Source organism: Geospiza fortis, unplaced genomic scaffold (assembly GCF_000277835.1).
Source record: "Geospiza fortis unplaced genomic scaffold, GeoFor_1.0 scaffold194, whole genome shotgun sequence".
NCBI classification, from domain to species: Eukaryota; Metazoa; Chordata; class Aves; order Passeriformes; family Thraupidae; genus Geospiza; species Geospiza fortis.
The window spans coordinates 4433112-4457422 of NW_005054322.1; the positions used below are offsets into that span (position 1 = coordinate 4433112).

A 24311-nucleotide genomic window follows, 5' to 3' on the forward strand; every position below is an offset into this window, starting at 1 on the left:
CCCTCTGTCGGTGGTGCGCTCTCGGACGGGGTGGCTGCGGTGCCGGGGGCCGCGCTGGCCCCGGAGCCGTGAGGGGAGCAGGACGGCCAGCCCTGGGAGGCCGCAGGAACCCGGTGCTGAAGCGCAGGGCCGGGCGCGGAGTGCCCCGGAAGAGCATTCCCTGCCCGGCGCTGGGAATCCGGTGTGTGCACCTTTGCCTGGTGCTTTCATGAGCCGCTTAAAATGGAGCAACGCTTCATGGTTGAAATAAAACGAAATGGTGTATGTGCTAGGCGAGCGGTGGCGGTATCCTCAGGTTTTCAGGTGTTGCTATGTTTAGATCAGCTTGTCACGATCCTAGCGATGATGCAGTGCTGGTAATTTTGCTGCATGTTTGTGGTGGCTGTAATGAGCATAATGAGGTTTTTATAGTCTGCTCAAATAGACACGTTCGAGAAGTTCATCAGCTATTGCTAGGGGAAGGAGGTATTCCTCCTTGGTGGGATTTTAGGACAATAATAAATTGAGAGTGTGGTGAAACATCTGTGTCTTGGGTTCAGTTCCATTAAATCAGCCCTTAGTGAGTTTGATGATACATTTTTCAGTAATAAAGTAAACCAGTTGTGTGCTTGCTTCCACTCCCACAATGTTCATTTTTCACTTACTGTGTAAGGGAACTTGTACGCCTGAAAATGTATCAAAGATTTGAGACCTCCCCTTACCAGCAATGAAGTCATCAACATTCGTTATTCAGTGATTTGGATTAAATCAGTTCTATTTATGTGCAATGGAAAATTAGATGTTTCCTTAACATGAACTCCTGATGCTGTTGTTTGCTGACACTTTATAATAACTCTCACCTCATGGTAAAACACACTGGTTTTGTCATGCAGCAGTCCAGCCCATACCTAAAAACTTAAAATTCCTCTTATGGTGTATTACACCACAAGAGAGCTGAGATCATCACATTAGCGAAGAAAAAATACACTTTTTTTTAGCATATTATAATTTTATCTTCAGATAAAATTTTGCAGGTTGTAATATGCTTCCTATCAAGGAATCAGTAATCTTGCTGTAAAACACAATGTTCATTCAAAACACCTGTGAAGTCTGCCGACTTTTTGTCCCATGCTTATCATTTTCTTGGATGTCCGCCTAGAAATTTCATTTCACAACCACTTGGAAATCTAATCAGAAGTAAATTAGAGTTCTTGAATATTCAAATATGTTTTTGCTAATTCTGGTACTTTGAAGTGCAAAAGATGGGATGCAAATTTTGAAACGACTGATTTGACTCTATTCTAACACTGCAATACTTTTTCAGGTTCGTGCACTCAGTTTATGCCTTTACTTTTGTGACTGCTAGATTATGGTATACTGAAAATGGCTTTGTGGATCAACCTTTGTACTGGATGGGAGATAACTGCTCTGTGTTTGTTAGAGAGATTAAAGTGCTAAATAAGTAACCCTTAAAAAGGTTGTTAAACAATATTCTCTAGATGTTTAAAGCAAAACAAAACAAAAAAGCCAAATACAGATAATCACCAGTTCTCAAAGAAACCGCTTGCCTGAGTTTCATCATCCCCCAAGGACATGGTGTTCTGTAAGAAGTTCAAGTAAATGTGGTCTTAATTTTCCATTTACTTGGAAATTACATAGTTTTAAATTGTGAGTTTAATGGAAGTGTCAGTGTTTTGTACTCATTATAGAAAAACTGCAGCTAAGTAATGCAAAATACAAATTGTATAAAATCCACCTTCTTATGTAAGAATTTAAACAATTATTTATTTCAATGGCAACTTAAAATAAATATGCTTCCATTATTTTTGACCTTTTTGAATTTATTGTAGTAAGGTAATGCACTATTTTAAGTTTCTCTTGCTGATTTTTGCTTCACTTTCTTTTTAGCACTTCATATCCAGGAGAAACTTTTGCTGAAACATTTTTGAGTTTCAGATGAGCAAAAACACTGGAAGAATGTTCAGTTCTCAATTTATAGCTCACTGTAGTCTTTATATTCTTCACTGTTGCACAGTTCAGTGAATAATTCATTGAAGACCTTGTTCCTAAAGTCTCTTTAGCCCCTCCCCCTGTTGTGGGTTAGCATTTTGTTGATAACAAAGCTGATAAAGATTCTTTTTAGGTAGCATGTTTGCAAACTTCTGTGTCTTATTCTAAAGAAGTTCCTATAATACATGCAATCAAGTTGGATTGCATGCTGCTTTTCTAAGGAGTGCTTCTCATTGCTTTTCCCCGCTCTTTGATTTCAGACAGAGGTACCTTTACTTTTCTGTCAAGTCCATATGTATCCCAGTGAGGTGTGCTAATCTTGTTTACTGTACTTTGCATTTACTTAGTATTTTCCATTTGCAGATCCTAACAGAGTTCTAAAAAGCATTAAGGTGGAGGTATGAATGCCCTTTCAAAAGTATTACTGAGACTGCATAAATTGGATTGGTACTTTTGGTAGCTTCAATATACTTAATTGGAAATTTGCAGAATGCAGCCTTCAGTGTCTGAATTCCAACGTTTTGTCTTGTCACAAAACTTGTTCAAATGATATTGTGTTTCAGTATTTCTTTCATTATTAAAATTCCGTGTTTGTTCCCCCATGTATTTAAAACACAGTAATGTAAGGATGTCCCTCTTAAGCCGTACCAATGTGCTCACTCTGTTAGAGGCCAGTATCAAATACTAAAGAGGACAGCATAAGTATAGGGCAGGCACACAGAAAAAACTTCCTTGTTCATTAAACAAAAGTAGTACTTATATTTTTTACAGCTCTTAATGGGTTACTTCTCCCAAACTGAACCTAATCTTTAGTTTCTACACTGTTCTTAAAGCAAGGAGTTACACAATTTAGCTGTGCATTTTATGAAAAATTCTCTTATATGTTTTAAAACTTACCTGGTGAATAAGTTTACTATGTCTGGCTCTTGCAAATGAGAAACTATAAATTATCTATCTTTCCATTTTTAGGGTTTTTTTAAATAGGTCGTTTACTGATCCTCTGCTGCCAGCCCTTTAACCATCTTCTGGTGGAAGAATCCTGAATTCCTGGTCTCTTGAATCTTTCCTGATAAGCAGGCAGAAAGCCACTATAAACATTTTTTTTGTCCTTTTCTAGTCCTGTGTGTTCTTTTTGAAAGGTGCAGTCAAACACATTGCTCAAGGATTTGAGGTACAGCATGAATTTATACCACAGCATAATGATGTTTTCTGCTTGTTCCCTGTTCTGTTAGTAATGATTTTTTAATGTTCTCTTTCTTTCTGCGAATACCACTAAACAACCCTTGGCTAGTATTTCTTTAGAAATCCATGTAGCAGCTGCATTGTATGTTTGTTTACATCTGATTTATGGCTTATCGCTGTAAAGAAACACTTCTGGTTTTAGCCAGATGCATCACTTTGCACTTAATAACATTATTCCTTCTGGGTTTTTGCCATCTGATCGGTGAGTACTGTGAGATCCTTTACAGCTCTCTGAGAACACAGCAGCAATTTATCACCTTGCTATTCATTTTCTTTTCTGGAAGCTTTGTCTAATACGCAGAACAGGTTCTTTGGGTGCCTGTGGGACTCTTTTCTTGATCACTCAAAGAACTTCGAAAGCTGGTCATTTACTTCTCTTAGTTTCCTGTTCTCCAATCAGTTATTAATGGAAAGACCTTTTCCCTTTTTAACCAAAGGCAGCATTACTTCTTTAAGAATCTTTGAGAGACATTATCAAAAGCTTTTTGAAAATCATAAGTATGTGACAGCATCCCTGTTCTCTTTGAAGGTATCTGATTTTCTAGGCAATACTACAATACAATCTACAAATGTCACCTTAACACATTCCCATTGTGTCATATTTATCTAAGTGTGTGTAAACTCCTTTTTTATGGTTTGCACAGCACAAGGATCACCATGGTGTCCTGACTTTTCCCATTAGCTGGAGCAGACTTACTAGTTGGTAACACACTGGCTTTTCCCTGGGACCTTAAGTTCATGTCTCACCACTTATTGTGGTACTGACACTACTTTAGTTGATAAGACCATAGTAAAAACAGCCATTTCGTAAGTAATTTTCTTTGTAACTCTTAACTGAATATGATCTGATTTCAGCAGCTTGTTTCAAATATTTTTGTTTGTTTCTGTTTTATAGTCTCTTCTGTTGTCTTTTCATCTTGGGATATTTCTTTTGTCATCCGTTGAGTTCTTACATGAGCTCTTCTGTGAGCTTATTGACAGAGATGGGAGAAATATCTGCTGGGGATTTTTTTTTTTTTTTAGCTTGTTTCTGGTTTTGTTCAACCCTTTGCTATAATTTTATCTGTACAGTTCATTGCCTTTGTTTATCCATGTTATCTTGTATATTTTTCACAGAGACTTTGCAGCTCAGTATGTTCTTTCAGCTTTCTCAAATTATTAAATGGTGCTGTACTGAATATTTCTGTAACCCACTTAGGTCCTGCTCAGGTTCCAATGATGTCCCCAAATGGTTCAGTGCCTACTATTTATGTGCCTCCTGGATATGCCCCACAGGTATGTCACTTCACTTGCTTCTTAATTTATTTATTTTCATGCAAATTTTGGAACTGGAATCATAATTGCTAATTCAATAAAATAATTTGTTAGATTTCAGTTAGTATGATCAAACAAGGAGATAAGAGGAGGTGTCTCTCAGTATTTCTGAGATGGGAGACTTCTTATGCTGTGTCTGTGCCTATTCAGTTATATATTAACTGTGTACATGACAACAGCAAGCAGAGTTCCTTGCTGACTTCAGAATCCTAATGTACTAGATGCCTTCTGAATATAAAATGCGATCATGACCCAAATATCTGCTTGTGCGGGAGCTGTACTGATTCCTGTGTTAGTGGATATTTTCTCATGGCAGCAATATATATATATATATATATATATATAATTTATACATGTACATAGTTCATGTCTGGGAAGTTCCCTATAGATAAGGAGAAAAACATGTCAGTTGAAAAAGTACAGCAAACAACATGGAAAAAATGTCAGCTGTCCATTGGGACTAGGTTATCATATAAGTGTTTCCACCGCTTATCTTAAAATGGGGCTCTCATCTTTTCACTGCTGTTTGATTCCTAATTTAGGTGCCTGGAAATTAAATGTGAGCTAGATAACCTGGACATCCTTTAAAGTAGATTAAAAGGATGATTTCTCTTGGCTATTTCTGACATGTGAGTTGTAGTGAGATGTATGGCCTTTTAGATGGTGCCTCTTTCTTTCCCTTGCTTGTAGAACAAGTCTAGGGCTTAGTAGGTCAGATCAGAATGCCACTCCCCATGACATAAGTCGCTCTCAAGATATTCTGTTATCATGACCAGTCTGCCTCTGCCAGTGTGCGTCCAATGGTGTACCCTGGGAAGGGACTACAGTCCATAAAGCACAACAAAAAAGCCCACAGTGTCAGCAGATGTTGGACAAATTATTTAAACAACATTTTAAAAATTGTCCTCTAGCAAAAGAAAAGGCTGTTAGGGCAGGCAGACTACTACTCTGATTTTGTTTTTCATCTCTTGGAAGTTGACTGATAAGCTGATTCTGTGTATCCTTTGTAGTTGAGTTCCCAAACAAGAAGAAAAATGACTTATAAATAATCACTAAAAGTCCATATATCTTCAGGTCGTAGTAAAAAGTCCTGATTCCTATTAGAATTAATTTTTAAAGAACTGGAAGAAGTTTAGAGCTAAGTGAAAATTGGAGCTTTACTATATTTCTTATTTGTTTTCATATGATGAAGTACACATTTTAAAAGTTGTATGACATGTACCAATCTGAAAAATATTTTTTGAATTAGTTTATCCTTCCTTTGAGGCCAATTTGAATTAAAGATGCTGAAGGGCTGGACCTTTCTGAGGCCCATTCATTAGCCTTTCACTGGAGTTTGTTAGTCCAAGCAGGTGTTGTTTTAGCACAGTGCTCTGACCTTTGAGCTGAAGGAGCCTCACATCTATCAAGCTCAGAGTGCAGGTAGAATGAGCTCATCTGCTATTTTCATGAGCAGAAGTGCCGTAGTCCAGGACAACCTGTAGTTTATAAGCCTTCTGAAGTGTTTATTACTGGCAAAACATACCAGACTTTGAGGTTTATGATGGGAGTTCCTCTTACAAGCCAGAAGATTTGATAGCAGTCTTGCAAAACAGGAAAGTCTAACATTATTGAGCTAAGAGTTTTCCCAGACTTAGCGCAGTCCTAGCAAACTTCTATGGTTTCTTCAGGTATAGTGTATTTTTAAAGGTCAGCAGCTGCAGCTATATTTTGTGTTGAATAGGAAACCAGCTAAATGTCCTAAGCTGTCAGCCTGGAAGAACTTCAACATAACCATCTTTTATCTCTCCATTTTCATTTAGTTCTATTATGCCTCTGCTTGCTTCAGTTCCTGTTTGGCAGTGATACAGTGTACTGTCCTCTGTTAGAAGTTGGGGATAACCACTGAATAAAAGATTTACTTTTCTTATATCACATAACTAAAAAGCAATTCATCAGCTGATTTCCTTTTCCCTTCCTCTTCTTTTGGAACTGTAGTTGTAAAACTGAAAGAAAGCCCATTTTTATTCATCCTGTCTTAAGCCATCTATATTCACTGTCTGCAGTGAGTTTTCCAGTGATGTTTGGTTGGTTCTCTCAACCAAACAGGTCTGTGCCAGAACCACATTTTGCTAGCACAACTGGGATAATAGAGAGCTTGTTTGCTTTTTAAACTTAAAATTATAGACTTAGCATGATGCTCTGGCTTTTTTTTGGAGCGTTTTTATCTATGTGGTTGTCTACTAGAGGCCCATTGAGCAGATGTTAGATCTGGAAGCAAGTTACAGGCTTGTTGAACAGAAGATCCCTGCTGTTATGGATTGGGTGACTATTTCTAAGTTACTTAGGCTATTAGCAGGCCTGAGGAAACAAGTTGTAAACTAAGCAGCTCATTTGCTTTTTAATGGGAGCTGCTTCCTACATAATCTGAGTCTACTCATAAAATCATAATAAGTTGCAGTATTTTGGGGGTTTTGTAACCAAAAGGGACTTAAATAATTAAAACTACATTTCAGTGTTTAGAGAATTTCATTGGACAGGAGAAGTTCTAGTTGTATTTACTGCTAATATATTCTGTCTTTAGAATACCACACAGCTATGGTTGCACAGATTTGAATTGTATTGTCTTTAATTACTCTTCCCAAGAAGGAACAATTTCTGTGTACTGAAAAGAACCCATTTCTTAAAGTCATGTGAATGCATGTTTTTTAAAGCTGTGTTCACTTAGGTAACATTAATTTCCAACTGTCTATTAAGTAAAGTGGGGTCAGCTCTATTGTGTACACACTTCTGTGTCTTCTGAATGTTGTTGCATATGCACATCCTACAGTAGCAGATGCATGTAGCTCTAGCCACAGCACTGTTTCTCTCAGCACTCTGGTGAAGTTTTGAAACAATTTCCTGTACCAATCTCACTTACCTTGCATTGGTTCAGCTAGCAGGATAATTTGGGGCTGTATAAATTAGATTGCTGGCAGAGAAAACAAAATCAGAAGCTCTGTTCCAGATGTACCAGATGCACATCAACCCCTAATGGGGACATGGTAAAACCAATGATCCTCCTAGCAGCTTTCTGTCACGGACTTGATGGAAGCATTCACTCTAGGGTACAGGGCTAAATCTAGCCAAGCATGATTCCATTAACCTTAAACAGTGGAGCTGAAAGCAGCTTGGCACTAAGTGTTTTGATCTATTGATCTGTTCCTGTTGCACCAGGATGTTTATTGGTGTATGTGTACATGTCCCCATCTCATTTCAAATGTCAGTGAAAACTTATGCCATAGGGTTGCTTTTTCCCCTGCTATTGAATGTAGTCATGATACTCCATTCTTCTCCCCTTTTTCTGGATAAATGTTCCATCTAAAACCTTCCATTGCAGTTTCTGCTGTGACTTTACTCTACGGCATTTTACCAGGAAATGAAGAACAGTTTATTTGTTGGCATCCCATACGCTAAAGTTGCTGACACCATGATATACACAATTCAAAATATGCCAAGACCATCTCTAGCTGTCCCCAACAATCATGTATTTATGTGAATTTACAAACATTTAGAGAGGGTAATGATGTGAGGTGCTTCAGGGGCAGACCCTTGTTCCTGGTCTAGTTGATGACCCACCCTCATTTACTGAACATTTTCTACTTCAGTACTTGGTACAGTTTGTGCCCTTGTGCCTGCTCTCCACCAGAGCCCCACATGCTGCACAGCCCAGATGTGCTACAAGTACCATGCTCAGCACACCTCAGCTCCCTGTGTCTTACAGATTCTCACCGTGGGATTGCATATGCTACTGCCATTGCTTGGAATTTCTGCCAGCATTGCTAAGGGTCACACTTGGGTACCTCACACAAAGGCTGCTGTCACATCTCCCATTTGCTAATTTTTCACAATCCCTTGCACTACTGTCTGCCAATGGCTGCCACAAAGGCCCCTGTTTTCTGAGTAGCATGGGACTTCTTCAGGATTCAAGACCTCTTTACAGGTAGAAGGATATGGGGAGGAGAAGGACAAAAAATTTTAGAGCTGCTTGATTTGTGAAGGGGTTTTGAGAGAGCTGACTACCATCCTGGTAGTTTGATGCTAACAGTTTGATGCAAATGGTGGTTGCTGCAGGGCCACTCTGGTTGGTGGGCTGAGTTGAGGACAGAGCAAAACCAGACACTTCTCAGCTTTTCTCTCACTATTGATGCAGAGTGAGGTCTGTCAGTTCACCAGTTCATTTCTAGGTAGCAATCTAGTTGTTAAGCTGTAGAACAAATCCTACAGCAGTGTAGCATACAGGCAGTGTATGAGGAATGAGACAGAATGAGGATGGAAATGGTACCCATAGGAGAAGCTTGGCTCATGCCATAAATATACCAGGTTGTTTGTTAGCTACTCTTACAGTCAGGTTTTTTTTTTTAAGTTTTCTTCCCCACCATGTTGAGAATTTAATGGCATTGCTGCAATGAATACACTTAACATAAATAGTTCTTTAATGTCCCTTTTTTTTCCCCTTGATATTTCCTGTTTTATTTTCATCAGATGTAAAGAGTTTACTATTCCTGATTTTGTTTAAGAATCTATAGAAGCATATTTATCAGACTGTCATTTCTCTTTCGGTGCGTGGTGTCTCTCACTGTACAGGTCATTGAGGATAACGGTGTTCGAAGGGTTGTGGTGGTTCCCCAGGCTCCAGAGTTTCATCCTGGTGGTCACACAGTGATACACAGGCCTCCACATCCCCCACTGCCCGGCTTCCTTCCTCTTCCAGCCATGATACCCCCTCCACCCCGTCACATATACTCACCTGTGACTGGAGCCGGTGACATGGCAACGCAGTACATTCCACAGTATCACACTTCACAAGTCTATGGGGATGTGGGTAAGTAGCACATCAAATATTGCAAGTTTTGGCAAAGGCAATAATGTTCTGCTCATTTCCAGCATCTGTTATGTTGTTGTGTGGGCTTTGTTAAGCAAGGCTTACAGCTTCAGTGGGAGTCATACGCAAAAAAAAATTTATGTGGATACCAGCTTTGATTTGGCTAAAGCTTATTATTCCAGAAGTTCTTTTAATTTATTTGGTTGTCTGTTCAGTGATCCACTAAACTTAGAGATTACTTCTTGCATGTAAAAGTTACAGATTTTCCCAGGAAAGTGATGCAGAAAGTGTTTATAGTGATTCAGCATTTAAATCCATGCCTGAGCACTGTTCTGAGATTTCATGTCTTGCAAGCATCCTGTTTGAAGCACGAAATAGGAATTCTTAGTATTAAGGAAGAAAGTGGTCCATTTTTCATAAAACTAAATTCATTTAATTGAACATCCCTTTGAAGTCCAGTTGGAGTAATGAGGTGCCACTAACCTAAATTTAATAAAGTGGTTAAAGCCATCTTTGGTAGTGCTGTTGACATCTGCCTTTACTGTGGTTTGGAGGCAAAGTGTATTTGTGTTCTAACTCAGGGGCTGGTTTGTTAGATTAATATTTACATTTCTGGTAGACTTGCTTTTCTTTAGATAAGGCAGGTGCCAACCTTGAAAGACTATCAGAAAGCAGTTCTAGGTTTCTGTTTTTAGAGAAAGCTAGAAGCTATGAGGAGGGAGGTTAAACACAATTTTCAACATTCTATGATACTACTAAAATAACCTAAAAATGGCCTTCATCAATTTGCTGAGATTAAATAGTTAGGATGAGCAAAATGGTCAGATAAGAATATACCAATGTTTTGGTTTTGATCTTCCTGGAATTCTTAGTGTTTCTGTAGTTTTATGTCATACTTTATTTCTTTTTGCACTACTTCAATAATGTTACATTACTAGATGCTCTTTGGGTGCTTATTTGTAGTTTCATTAATTTCCTGATTTCTTGTAGATGGCAGTTGTTTGCTTTTAGTTTGCTAAATTAAGAAATTGGGATATGACAATTAAACACATAAAATGATGCTTCTTAATGGAATAAATTTTTTTTAGATTTCTGCTGCCAGGTTATATCACTTTAAATATTAATTCAGTGATAATTTGCTAAACTACTAATGTAAAAATGATAAAGTGGGATTCTTTGCTTTATTTTCTGTGTATATGTAAAATGCCTTTGACTTTAGGAAAGTTAAGTATTAATACTGTGATTTTTTATTTATTTGCTACAGATTTCATATTTAATTCTGGGTCTCTTACTTTGGCTGTAGCTTTCAAAAGTCAAAATCCACAGTTAGGCTCCTATGCCAGGCATCTAAATTTAAGGCAAAACAAACCAAAAAAACCCCACAGAAAACAAGCAGGTGCTCATAGAGCACAGTAGTTCGCTGACACAAGCACTGAACTCTCAAAAGGTAGCGAAAAATCACATTTCTGAATAGACAGAGCTTACCTAGAAGTCCTCTGTCAAACTTTCTGTGAATTAAGCTGACTTAAAAAAACAACAGAAATGGAGAAGTTCTCTAATTTTTTTCTTTTTATCCTTGCAAGGAAGTTCTTATTTGATGTTATTTTCAGTACTTCTTATCTCTTAAGGAATAACAAATAATATATTCCTCAGACTGACTTATGCAACTTACCTGAAAATGAGGAAATTCTATGGTGATTTCGAAGGATGTATTTTTTTTAAAACTTTCAGCATTTATCATAGGCAGGGTTACACTGAGGAAAGACTTTATATATCAAAGTCTTGAGTCAGTAAGGTGTTTCTAAATATAAAGATGAAATGAATACAAATGTTAAAACTGGACAGAAGAGTTCACCAGTTTACAGTTTAATGCTGTCAGTAGTCTGGTACTGACTTTTTTCCAAAGCCAATTCTGACTTACAGACGAGACTTTGGTGCTATTGCAGCAGTGCCTTGGGTTACTGTTACAAGGCCTGGCCAAGCTTGTCTTCAGTGTTTTAGTGTCTTTCCTCTACCCCACAGAAAACAGGTTCTATGTTTCTACGCTTTTATGGTTGTTTTCCCTGTTGATTTCTGCTGAAGCATCATTAAAGTATTAGAGCTCTAGCTGCATTCCAAAACTTAATGGATTTTTTTATTCAACGTTAGATCAAACCTCCTCCAGTGTAGTAAAGGAGCACATTTTTTCTGTATAGACTTCATCCTGTACCTCACAGCTCAAGGAAGATTATAGAATAATTTTTAAGTGGAGAAAATAAGGGCAAGGCAAAGATTACACTCTCTTCCCTAACATGTTGTTAAAGTCCATTTAATGTGTATCAGTTTACCTGCTGGACACTTCCGTTTTCAAATAGGAGTAGAGATGTCATTTTACACACTGGTGCACATTTAACTCACAGAGCATTTTTAGGTAGATTTTAAAATTAGATTCGGTTCTTAATGGTTTGTTTTTCCTTCCTTCATTTAGATACTCTGCCTGCTCATGGAAGATCCAACTTTAGAGATGAAAGATCTAGTAAAACATATGAAAGGTTACAAAAAAAGTTAAAAGATCGACATGGAACTCAGAAGGATAAGTTAAACAGTCCTCCATCATCTCCTCAGAAATGTCCTTCTCCTACAAGTGAACCTAATGGACTTACAAAAGGACAGGATGCAGCTGGAATAAGCACAGGTTCTACCAAATGCAAGTCTTTGGGCAAAGGAAAAAGCAATTCTCAGACAGACACAGAAGTAGAAGGTAGGTGTTATCAAAAATACTGCATATACACACATATTAATAATAAATGATGCAAGTCCAGTGTCTGGACTGGACAAATGATCATATATTATTATTATAGTGGCTGAACATAACATTTGTAAATAGAACACCACACTTTGACAGTCTTGAAGTTGAGTAGCAGCCTCTAAGTGCCCTGACTTAGGTAGAGTGTAGTTAAGGGTGATCAACCTGCTCATCACATCGGAATGTGAGCCTAAGAAAACCAAAACTACTGGTATAGGATTCTCCATGTACATTTGAGGAAATATTATGAGTCACACTTCATGACACTGTTTAAAGAAAAATCTCAAAAAACTTTGTTTGGAGTGCTTGCATTTTAAGGAATCACTGAATATTGATGGCCTGCTTAATACTGTAGAAAACATGGAAAGAATCGAGTGTCTGAAACAGAAAATATACATCCAACTTGATAGAGAATATTTTGTAAGAGATACTGCTGTTACATAAAACTGATCTATCCCTACCCACTCACTGTTGAAAGGCCCTTGTAGAAAAAGGCTGGTCCTCACATTAGTCCCTGTGAATTCATGATTTCTAAGACACCACCATAGGGAGTGTGATTATTATTAATATCTTTATTTCACTGGAAAGCTTGTGATCCCATAGATGGACTGAATTCACTCAGTCATACAGTCATCGTCAAATCTAATGCTGTGTCACTATGCAACTTTGAGGTCTGCCATAGTCCTTCAGATTGAGAACATAACGTCAGAGACTTGTCATCAGCCAGGAACAGTGTTCTCAGAATAAGGAACTGTAATTGCTGATGTTAAGGGAAATAAACCATGATTTTTCTCAATTCTCTAAAGTTTGCTTTGAGATAATAATTTTGTGCCGATGTATGTTAGATTGCTGTAAACAAAATGAATTGTGAAGAAAGTACATCTAATAGATTCCCAAAATCTCAACCTATGAGAGGAAATCTCAACCTATGAGAGCTGTTTAAAAACGTGTAGATGATATCCTGTGCAAGCTTAGTACCAAAGGTCACATTTGAGATACCACCTAAAATCAGAAGTTGGGAACTATTGCTCCAAACCTGAATATTTGTCACTATAGTTCCAGAGTAGCAGTTTACTTTCTGTTCAGCTTCAGTTTACTTTCTGTTTGTTGTTGTTTATCTGTGAGCTAACTTTAACAAGGCACAAGTGATGAAACGTACTGTTGTTTACACATTACAAAAATTATGGTGATGTTTTCTTAGAAGTATTTTATATGAAAAATGGGAACGTCCTCTTCTCAAAATTATTTTAGGAGACATTGAGGAAAATTATGTACTGAGACTTAGGCTTGTCAAACAGAAGGTGATGACTTAGAGTTGTCATACAAGTCAGAAAAGCATTTTATTTGTTTCAACAGCATAAGCCTTCTTAGAAACAGGGAGTTGTAAATAGATTTGATCTATGTTTTTTTAAGAATTTTGTCAGGCTTTGTTTTTCTTTTATGTTTAGTTTAAGGCAGGTTAAATGAATTAAAAATGCCTGGCCACACCATCAAAACTGAGTAGCCTGTTCACTTACACTATTGAGGTATTAAAATTTAGCTATTATGTGAGAAAAGCAGATAAAATGCTTTCTGTAAACTATAAATCCTTTATAAAGCTCAGCTATACCTTCAGCTGGCAGAAAACACCTTAGATTGTTTCCCTTGCAATTGAGGAAGGCCAGCAGTGTTGCCAGTAGGCTTCCAGCTGATGAGCAATAACATATTTAAACTACTGTAACCTGACTGCATCTACATCCAAAGAGAAATCTGTGGGAAATATACAAGATCTTAAATTCTCCAGAGCAGCAGTTGGTTTTAAGTTATACATTAATAAATGATAACCAGGCTTTCTGTATTCCATAAAGCATGGAAGGGCTTTAGAAATAGTTTTATATTAACAACTTCTTCAGAAGCTTTTTTGGTTTCATGTTGTCCTAGATGAATGCAAGTTAGCAAGATGTTCTACTTTATAAATGCTTTCTTCTGTGTGCAGTTGTTGAATTTGAAGAGCTATTTCACTGTAAAGTTACTGTACAATATTCATGGGTACTTCTCTTTTGCTTTGATTTTGTTTTTTAAGAAAAGGATGAAGAAACAAAAGCATTGGAAGCACTTCTTTCTAATATAGCCAAGCCAGTGGTAAGTAACAAAAGCTTTCCATAAAATCAGAATATATCTGTTGCTATTTACACAGTTGTTTCTTTCTCTTAAGTTTAAAGCATCTTTAATTTTCCATACTAAAGCAAATTCACTTAACTTCCAGTCACTGTACTGTAAACAACCAAAGCAATTTTTAGTGTATTAACATTTATGAAACTAAAATTGTCATGATACTTACACTGCAGAATTCTTCCTGGCTATTCTGTGAATCTCAGTTTTAACAGAATTATTTAAAAAACATAGATATTGTAACATTGCCAGTAGCATAATGATGCTGCTTAGTGGAATATGATGTTTAACATAATATTATACTGCAGAATCTGTTCTCAATTTCCTGCAACTTTGTTTAGTCTTAACTCTTCAGGAAGCAATTTTACACACCACATATCTCTAGCCATGAGAGATACCTGGCAAGGTTTTGCAAGCATCACCAAAAATGATGTTTTGTAAAATCTTATTTGCAAAGTAGAGAAAAAAATATGACCTATTTATCTTTTAAGAATTTTTGGCAGCTTCAGGGAAGAGAGAAATAAAATGCACCACAGAAGGTGACTGTCAGCAGTGGACTTCTGACCTACCTGCTTGAAAATTTACCAACATATTTTCAGTTTGTAAAACTAATGCATATTTTTGTGTTGATACTCTATAAAGCATTGTTGCCAAATTCAGTAGTTTCTTGAATTTTAGAGCAGGCCAATGGTTTTTGCTTTCATTGTCTGGACCTTCCCTGGTCCCATCCTTGCTGTGAAGATTTGCACATCTTTTCCAAAAATCTTCACCACAATCATGAGTCCACCATCTTGCAGTGTGTTCCCATTGTAGCATAGTCCATACAACTGAAACTCCAGGAAGAGCTTGCCATGGGTTTGTCCAGTCAGTCAGCTACTTCCTCCAATCATCTGCTACCTACCTTCTTCCCTTCACTTTGCAGGCAACCTCGCCCCAGTTTAGTGCCCTAGTCTTGATTCTTCTTTCATATGTTTCTTTACAGCCTGATGAGGAGAGGCCAAGAGAGCTGGGGCTGTTTAGCCTGGAGAAGTGAAGGCTCAGAGGGGATCTTATCAATGTATATAGATATCTGCAAGGCAAGTGCACAGAGGATGGAGCCAGGCTCTTTTCAGTGTGCCCAGCGTCAGAACCAGAGGCAGTGGGCCTAAACTGAAACACAGGAGGTTCCTTCTGAGCATCAGGAAACACTTTCATGCTGTGAGGATGTCAGCTCTGGCACAACTTGGCCAGAGAGTTTGTGGGGACTCCCTCTTTGGAGATGCTGAAAAGCTATCTGGACATAGTTCTGGGCAGCTGGCTTTACATGGCCCTTCTTAAACAAGGGGGTTGGGCCAGATGACCTCCAGGGGTCCCTTCCAACTTCAACCATTCCATGATTCTGTGGTTGTCCAAGCACTAGGGATTGTATAGAGGAAGTCCTGAATACCTGGTGTCCTGCTGTGTCCAAGTATCAGGATGGGTTGATGTGTCTTTAGTGCTCCTGTGTCATTGGTGGCTAAGCAGCATGGAGGTGGGAGCTGTCTGAAATTGGGATGTTAGCGATGACTGCATTGCCAGGTAGAGCTCTGAACTCTCTCTGGATGAGACTGTGAGAAGAACAGATCAACAGGTGTGTTCTTATGCTGTGTTGCTGATGACATAGGAAGAAGCAGAGCACTGCCAGCACTATCATGTTTGCTTTCACTTCCTTCTGCCCTCAGCCACCCGTGCCTTTTAGACAAGCGCCCTAGTTGCTCTCCCTACCGTGTTCTTGCTTGAACGTCATTGCACATAGCTGTGTGCCACGAGTGATCTCTGCAGGCCTCAGAAGGCATCACAGGCACAGGCAGTGGTACTCTGCTACAGATTCAGAGTGCACACAAGGCAGAAAGCCAGACTTCCAGCACTTGGAGAGGCTTGTGCTTTATGAAGGCAAGGGATTGTCAGGGCTGTGAGAGGATGGAAGTCTAGCTGATGTTGCAGCTTGGGGGAGTGTGGTGTGATGTGATAGGAGTCTGTGTTACTTACTTGGGCCATGCAGGATCTCAAGCCACCCTCCTGCAGTTTCATTAAGGAAATGTTTTCCACACTTTCCCTCAAATGAACCAGGACATTGTTTTTTTCACACCTTCTCTTTGCGGTTCTCATTAGAAATATTCCTGCAGGTTATTTATTAATGTCTTGGTTGAAGCACTTACTATGAGGATTGTGGTTTCTGATGGATATCAGTACTCTGTTCCCTGGGTGAACCATGCTGGCATGGGCAGTATTGGCTATGGTGGTGGCCATACAATCAGATGTTCATACAGGGTGCTGTCCAGTACAGTGTCCATTGCACCATGTCCTACTCCAGAAAGCCAGGAGCAGTCCTGAAGGCTATGACCTGTCCTGAGCTGTCCCATGTCTCAATTCCCAGGTCCAGGGCATGCACATCTAAATCAGGTGGTGGTCTCTATCATGATCTTTCATTCACAAATGCCTTTCAGTTCTACAAAGTATGGGATGCATCAATTTTGCTACCTCCAAACTCCTGCTGGATTCTGACTTCCTTTAACTTTTCCCCGTGTGGATCCCTCATCCTTTCATACATGGCAGTGTTAAGTCAGGTTGATTACATGATACTGACACTAGATGAGCCTTCTACTTAGGGGTCTTGAACTGTTTATACCCAGATGTAAATTGGAGTGGTTCTGCAGATTGCACCTCGGTGTTTGAGCAAAGTCTTCACCAGCTGTCATGTCTCTTAACCAAATAACAAAGCAGAAAAGAAGACCTGAAAAGGCAAAAGCCAAATGAAGAATGATGCAGAAGGCTGAATATTTAATAAGAGGCAATAAAAGCTGTGAATTGGAGGGTTGGTTATACAGCATGTAAATCCCTTTGGAGAACATAATACTTTCTGGTTCTGTGTATGTTTGTGGACTTATGGCATGTGATGCACCTCACTCACAGTTAAGTATCTTGGGTTACTGTGAATGCAGTCCTGATTGCACATGCTAAAAGTGCTCTTTTGTTTGACCCAAATGGCATGTGTAACATATTTAATGAGGAGATTCACTTTGGCAAACTGGATTGCTAATGAAGACGTGTTCACCTCTTGTTTCCACAGTGCTAGAGCCTGACCCAAGTATTATACTCTGCTTTGCAGAAGCACATAGTGTTCAGAGTAGCAACCAGAATCCATTGCAGCTGTTTGCATAAGCATACAAAGTAATCCGTAATGCCAAGTTTTTTGAAAAAGCCGCTCCCAAGTGTCTCAGAGCACATAATAGTAGTGGATTCTTCTGATCTTAAATCTTGGCTCTTCAAAAATACTTATTTTTCCTTATGTCTCAGAAAGGTAGAAAATATCCTATGTATGAAGGAAATGTAATCTGTCAGGTGGCAGTTTGGCATTAGCAAAGTGTTAGATGGGCTCTTCTAGGCAAAGCACTAAAGAAAATGAATCAGTAGGAGATAAGGAGAACAGTGAGAATTATCACATTTTATAGGTGAGGGAAAACTCAAGTGCTAACAGTCTTCAAATGCATGAGAAACAACTGCAAAAGGAAGAGAAGAGATTTATTGTTCCATTCCGTGGTGGCTAGCACTAGTAGGCTTAGCTGGTAGTAAGAGAGACACTGCCTGGACACTAAGGAAAAAAATTCAACTGTTAAAGTAGCTAAACCTAGGAACAGGTCACCTTAAAATAGATCTAATAGTCCTGAAATACAGTAGGTCCCTGGGGAACCTGTATTTCTTTCCCTCAGGATCTCCTGCCACTTGCTGCAACTCAGGAGGGTGGGGTAAAGATTGTCCAGGAGGGAACTTGATCAGATGCTTCCCACAACTCCAGAGACTTCCAGAATTGCTAGAATTTTACTGCAGCTGTTATAGATAGTGTTAATCTTGTTGGTGATTGCATCAAGATAGTAGTGGAATTTTTCTTACCAGATTTTAAAGAGAAACTTCAGTGTTTAGTCATACCAACATTTGATCCGTTTTAGGATATCATGTACAGTCCTGCTAGTGCATAATGGTTTAGTGAAGTTATTTCTGAGACACGGAGGCTCACATAGTGTGATTTTTCTTCCTTTCTGTTTGCTATCAATGTCATGTCCTCTCTGCTTCATTCTTGAAGCTGACCTATTCAGCTTTTTAGTTTTAGTAGATTATAGCAATTTGAGAACACCCAGTTGTGAAGATAGCTTTTTGATTCTGATATTCTGGTAATAGATTTTCAAAAGCAATTATTCCGAAAATAGACATACACCATGATCATATTGTAAAACTAGTCATTTTATGCAATAAAATGTGTTTTGAGTTCTCTTACAAATTACTGGAAACAGTAGGAGGATGCAACATATAAACCACAACAGCAGATGTGCAATACTTATGTACAGCCACAAATTTCTAGGCATTCTTCTATAACAGATCTAAACCTGCATGCACCTGTGCACTCACCTACAAGCATACAAGCATCCTCAGCCTCTTGCAGCACATATGGGTTTCAGACAGTGCTCACTCTTTTGGGAGTATGACTGGGTGCCCCTGGTCATGTATCTCCTTTGGAAGACGTGGCTGCTTCAATAGTTTTGTGTGTGACTGCATTGTTCCCTAGAACCTGTTGTTCCCTACAATCTGCTAATCCACAGGCCATTGAGAAGGCTCTCACCTGAGCTGTGAATCTTTGCCTGCTGTGCCCCAAAATGCTGTTGCGCCAGGTGGGGTGCACAGTGTCCATCAGGCCTGGATGGAGGCAGCAGTGGTTGGCAGGACAATTTCTCACACTTTGATCGTTGCTCTGTTCCACTCCAGCATCTCTTACCCACCTCCCCCATTACCAATTTTCATGCTACCTCTGCACTTCTAAAGCTGATGACTTCTCTGTTTCAGGAGCGCCTTGTGATTCTCCATTTCCATTTAACCCACCTGAGGGTCACTGCCCTTTAGCACGATTAGTCTGCTGGGACCACTTGTTGCATAGTTGGAGGTCACACACACTGGTTATACGTCTGTTTTTGTCACACCAACTGCTCTTGTCCAGGCCTTTTTTCAGTGGGTAGGGTGCTCAGGCAAACATGACCACAGAAATTCTTCAGGATATTGTCTCTATGTGTATGTGCAGGGACCTTGTGAACATGCCTTCATCTCTCAATATTTCATAAGAAACAAGAAGGTGTTAAAAAAGTCATAGTACCAGTGGCTTCCAAGAAAAAGATGCCAGAAGCATGGTTTATTGAAGTGCCTGCTGTCCCGGGATGTGCTTTGCCATCCCTGTGCCTGGCCAACGCTCTGGTCCATGTTTCAGCAGCCCACTGGGTGGCGTTATGTACCGACAGGTGTCTCTGCCCTCAGCCCTCTGCCTGGTATTGCATTCTTCTCATTGCATTCCTTGCATTTCCAACCTGATTTCATCTGTAAAAACTAGTTAGTAGCTAGCGTATCAGTATGAATACTCTGATTTGCTGATAGTATGTGATTTTGCTTTCTCTTGTTTGATAATTTGTTGCAAAGTAACATTTAGATACAGTAGAATTTAAATGGCAGAGATCTCAAAACTTTGTGTTTCTACAGGTATCAGATATTCAGGCAAGAACAGCACTGCTGATGTGGTCCCCTCCATCCAGTGATACTGGAGAAGACACAGACAAGAGTGACACACCAGAGGTTTTTACTTATGAAGTGATGATTTCAAGTACCGGAAAAGATGGAAAGTACAAAACTGTGTACATGTAGGTGTTGGCTATTTTTATTTAGTCACTGCTGCGTTGAAATATGTGGCTTAAAACCTCATTAAAAATCTGCTTGTTGCTCAGAAAGTTAAATAATCAGGAGTTTTGTGTAACTTCTGTTTTGAAATTAGCTACCCTTTTTTTCAGTAGAATTCATTTCATTTTATTACTGAAGTCTCTGCCATCAACTGGAATGTAAAGATTTTGTTCTTACATGTTGGAGGCATATTTTAATCCCACTTTTGCCATATTTCAACCAGCTGCGCTAGACACCTATGAGTTTTCATATAGTGAGACATACAAGTAGTGAGAAAAATAAATTGTATTTATTACTTTTTATGTTAGCACATGCTCCTCCTCCCAGTAAGGTTATCCCTCCCTTCACTAAAATTGATCTTGGTAAGAGACAGTCTTATGGTATTAAAAAAAAAGCAGTTTCACACAGAACACAACTCATAGCAGCACCAAAGCAAACAAAACTCTTCAATTGTTTCATTTCTAACACAATGGTTTTCAGTCAGTTTTTTGCAATTTGGAGAAATATGACAGTAAAATATAGAATTAAGGGTATAGAGTTCTCTAACAGTTATAAACCTTTGTATCTAGCTAGTTTATCTTAGGCACCTTCCATGGATTTCATGCAATTGAAAGTTTAGTATCCCTATCCAAGAAACTAGCTGCAGAGAAATGACCTTTGCTAAGATAAGCTGATGTCAGAAAAAGCAGACTAACAGATGTTATTTTGGTGCCTTTTCTGTTTCCTAGGCTCTAACAAGTGGGGTATGTACAGTCAGGTGCAGTTTTAGATGATGGTTTTTTCAAGGCTGGACTGAACTGCTGTAGGCTCCAGTACTTCGATGGTTTTTTTGAGTAATAACATACAAGCATGCACATGCAGCTTGTCTTACTAAGAAGAAAATAATTGCTACTCTTTAGAAGGCAGCAAACAAAAAAGTGCCCCGAAACCACCAGTGCAAAAGAACAGGAATAACACAAGAAACCTCTAAAATTCAGAGATACATGCATTTACACATTGCTATATTTAGCAAAAAACAAACTCTTAGCAAATATATTTCATAGAAGGTGTGTTGAGTTAAATGATACATGTCTTTTTTTATAAATGAAACAGTCTTTAAAACAAACTTGTATCTCTTTCCAGTGGAGAAGAAAATAAAGTTACTGTAAATGACCTCAGGCCAGCAACTGATTACCATGCAAAGTGAGTATCTCACTTTCTCTTCATTAAATTCAGTGGCAATGTTTTAAAAGTTTCATTGTGTATTTGTCTAAGTCTTCAGAGATGGTCTTAACCACTTCTCACCCTCTTTTTGGTCACAATCAACATTTTTGACTTAGCTGACCACTCAGTCCATTTTGGACAACATAAGACAAGATTGGTGCACATTCATTCTACATTCATGGTCTTTCCTTTATGCTAGTACAGTTGCCTTTTTCTGTCCTTGGAGCCAGGCACGGATGCTGCTTTTCAATTTTACACAAGCAGCAGAGGAAAGTACCTTGCCCTGGAAGATGCTCCCTGCTTGGCCACCTGAAAGTCATATCATGCTCTTTTGCTTGGCTCCAGTAGATCAGTGAACCTGACCCCATATGCATGACAAAATGTGTCCCCAGCTCAGTGTAATTCTACCCTTCTAGCAGAATTGACTACTTCAGTAGGTCAGAAGAAATAGCATAGGATTGGGAAGATATGGTTAGGTGTCATTTTTCCCTCTTTTTTTTAAATATTAGAGGGTCATCTGGAGCTGAACTTGGCAAGGGATGCAAAGACTAAAGGCTTCTATAGCTTTGTCAGCCAGAAACAAATGTCAGAGAAAGTGTATCCTCCCAAATGAACACAGCTGGAAAACTGGTAACTATGGATGAGGAAGAGGCTGAGGTACTCGACAGCCTTTTTGCCTTAGTCTTCACTGGCAACTTCTCTTCTCACACCTCTCCAGTGGATGGGCAGCAGGACAGGGACTGAGGGAGGAAAGTCCCTCCACAGTGAGAGAAGAACACGTTTGAGACCATCTGAGGAACCTGGACGTAAGTCTGCATCTGATGAGATTCATCCCAGAGTCCTGAGGGACTGATGTAGTTGCCAAGCCGCTCTCCATCGTATTTGAAAAGTCATGGCAACCAGGTGATGTCCTGTGTGACTGGAAAAAGGAAAACACTGCACCAATATTTTTAAAGGTTAGGAAGGAAGACTGTGGGAACTACCAATCTGTCAGCCTCACTTCTCTGCCTGGGAAGATCTTGGAACAGATCCTTCTAAAAGCCATGCTAAGGCACATGAAGGATAAGGAGGTGATTCAGGACAGCCAGCACAGCTTCAGCAAGGGCAAGTCCTGCCTGAAGAACCAAGTGGCCTATGAACAAGTGACTTATATTCAATGGACAAGGAGACTGCAGATGTCTGGACTTCCATAAGACCTTTGAGATAGTCCCCCACAGTATCCTTGGTGGATGAGCGATTGTTTGGTTAGTCACATTCACAGAATGGTGGTCAATGGTCCAATGTCCAGATAGAGAGTAGTGACAAGTGGTGTCCCACACGGGCCTGTCTTGGACTGGTACTGTCAAATATCTTCATCATTGATGTGGACAGTGGGATTGAGTGAGCTTCCAGCAGAAAACACCAAGCAGTTGCAGTGTCAGCCCAAGTGGTGCAGTTGACATACCTGAAGGATGGGATGGCATCCAGAGAGACCTGGACAAGTGTGAGCAGTGAGGCCATGGGAACCTCATGAGGTTCAACACGGCCAAGTGCAAGGTGCTGCCTTGGGTCTGGGCAGCCCTGGTATCAACACAGGCTGCAGGATGAAGGAATTGAGAGCAGCGCTGCCAAGAAGGATGTGGTGATCCTGGTGGCTAGAGAGCTGGGCATGACCTGAAAATGTGCACTTGCAGCCCAAAAAGTCAGTTGTGTCCTGGGCAGCATCAAAAACAGCATGGCCAGCAGGGTGAGGGAGGTGGTTCTGCCCTTCTGCTCTGCTCTGATGAGACCCTACGCAGAGTGCTGTGTTCAGCTCTGGGATCCCCATCATGAGAAGGATGGTCACCTGTTAGAGTAGCTCTGGAGGAGGGCCACAAAAGTTACTCAGCCTGGAGAAAACTCAGTACTTAAAGGGGGCCTGTGAGAAAGATGGAGACAGACTTTTTAGTAGGGCCTGTTGTGATAGCACGAGAGATAATGGTTTAGAACTAAAAGAGAGTTGATTTAGACTAGATGTATGGAAGAAATATTTTGCACTGAGGGTGGTAAAACACTGGAACAGCTTGTCTGGAGAGATGGTGGATGCCCCACCCCTGAAAATCATTCAGGGAGAGGTTAGGCAGGGCTCCAAGCAGCCTGATCTAGTTAAAGATGTCTCTGTTTATTGCAGGGAAGTTTGGACAAGTTGACCTTTAAAGGTCTCTTCCAAACCAAACTACTCTGTGATACTTGGTTGGAAAAAAAATAGTGTGAATACAGCAGTTTACAAAGAAATAACATAGTGAAGGCAGAAATGAAGGCCTCCTTAAAAGAAATGCATTTTCAGGAGGTAACGGCAAGTGTAGAGTACCTTCTTAAACATGACTGAATGTCCTGCCTCCATGACTGTGTGGAGAACCCCAAGATCCCTGTGTACTGACCAAGGGAAGCAATTTAGAGGCAGCTGGTAGGAAGCACAGGGAACAGAAGTGTGTCAGAGAAGGGTCCGAGTTAACAATGTTCTACCTCCTTCCACATTGAGTTTAGGGTAGGATTTGCCTTGTACAATAGCCTTTTTGACATTTGCTCAAGTGGGGGAGCTAGGTTCCCAGCCTTTGGTGTGAAGGGGTCTACACCTCCCAGAGCTGTTTTCCAGAGTGTTGTCTTGGTTGTCAAACTTAAAGCAAATGAGGGTTGGTCAGTTCTTATCACAGCCCTCATTTAATTTGAGCCCCTGTATTGCCTGGAGCACAAGGTCAGGAGAAGGATGAATGGTAAGTTGGCTCTAAGCTCTTTCCTATGAAAATGTTTACTTGTGATTTTGTTGCTATTTTTAGTGGTTTTAGGTATATTTTATCCAACAAAGTAGAAGTCGAAAATTCATGGAGCGTAAGGGCCAGTGCCTAGAATTATTTTTTTCTGTCCAAGTCCTCTTCTATCAGGCTGCATTCATTTTTTTTCTTGCTTAATTCTGGTTGTTGTACGCAGTACATGGGAATCCGTGGCTTGGCCATCCAAGCTCTTCCTAAACAGAATTCTGCCAGTGTGAACACTGCAGAAAATCAACAAAGACTGGAACAACTCAACCACCAATAT

General features: G+C 39.6%; 1 protein-coding gene across 1 annotated transcript in view; it reads left to right on the top strand.

The window, feature by feature from the left end:
* The window catches only part of FNDC3A (fibronectin type III domain containing 3A), a 94153-nt gene that overhangs the window by 40418 nt on the left and 29424 nt on the right, over positions 1-24311 (top strand). The window contains exons 3-8 of the mRNA XM_005420775.3: positions 4430-4506; positions 9151-9388; positions 11856-12128; positions 14236-14294; positions 19860-20017; positions 21177-21236. Of these exons, the coding sequence (XP_005420832.1) occupies positions 4430-4506; positions 9151-9388; positions 11856-12128; positions 14236-14294; positions 19860-20017; positions 21177-21236 (865 nt within the window). The remainder of the gene's footprint in view (positions 1-4429; positions 4507-9150; positions 9389-11855; positions 12129-14235; positions 14295-19859; positions 20018-21176; positions 21237-24311) is intronic.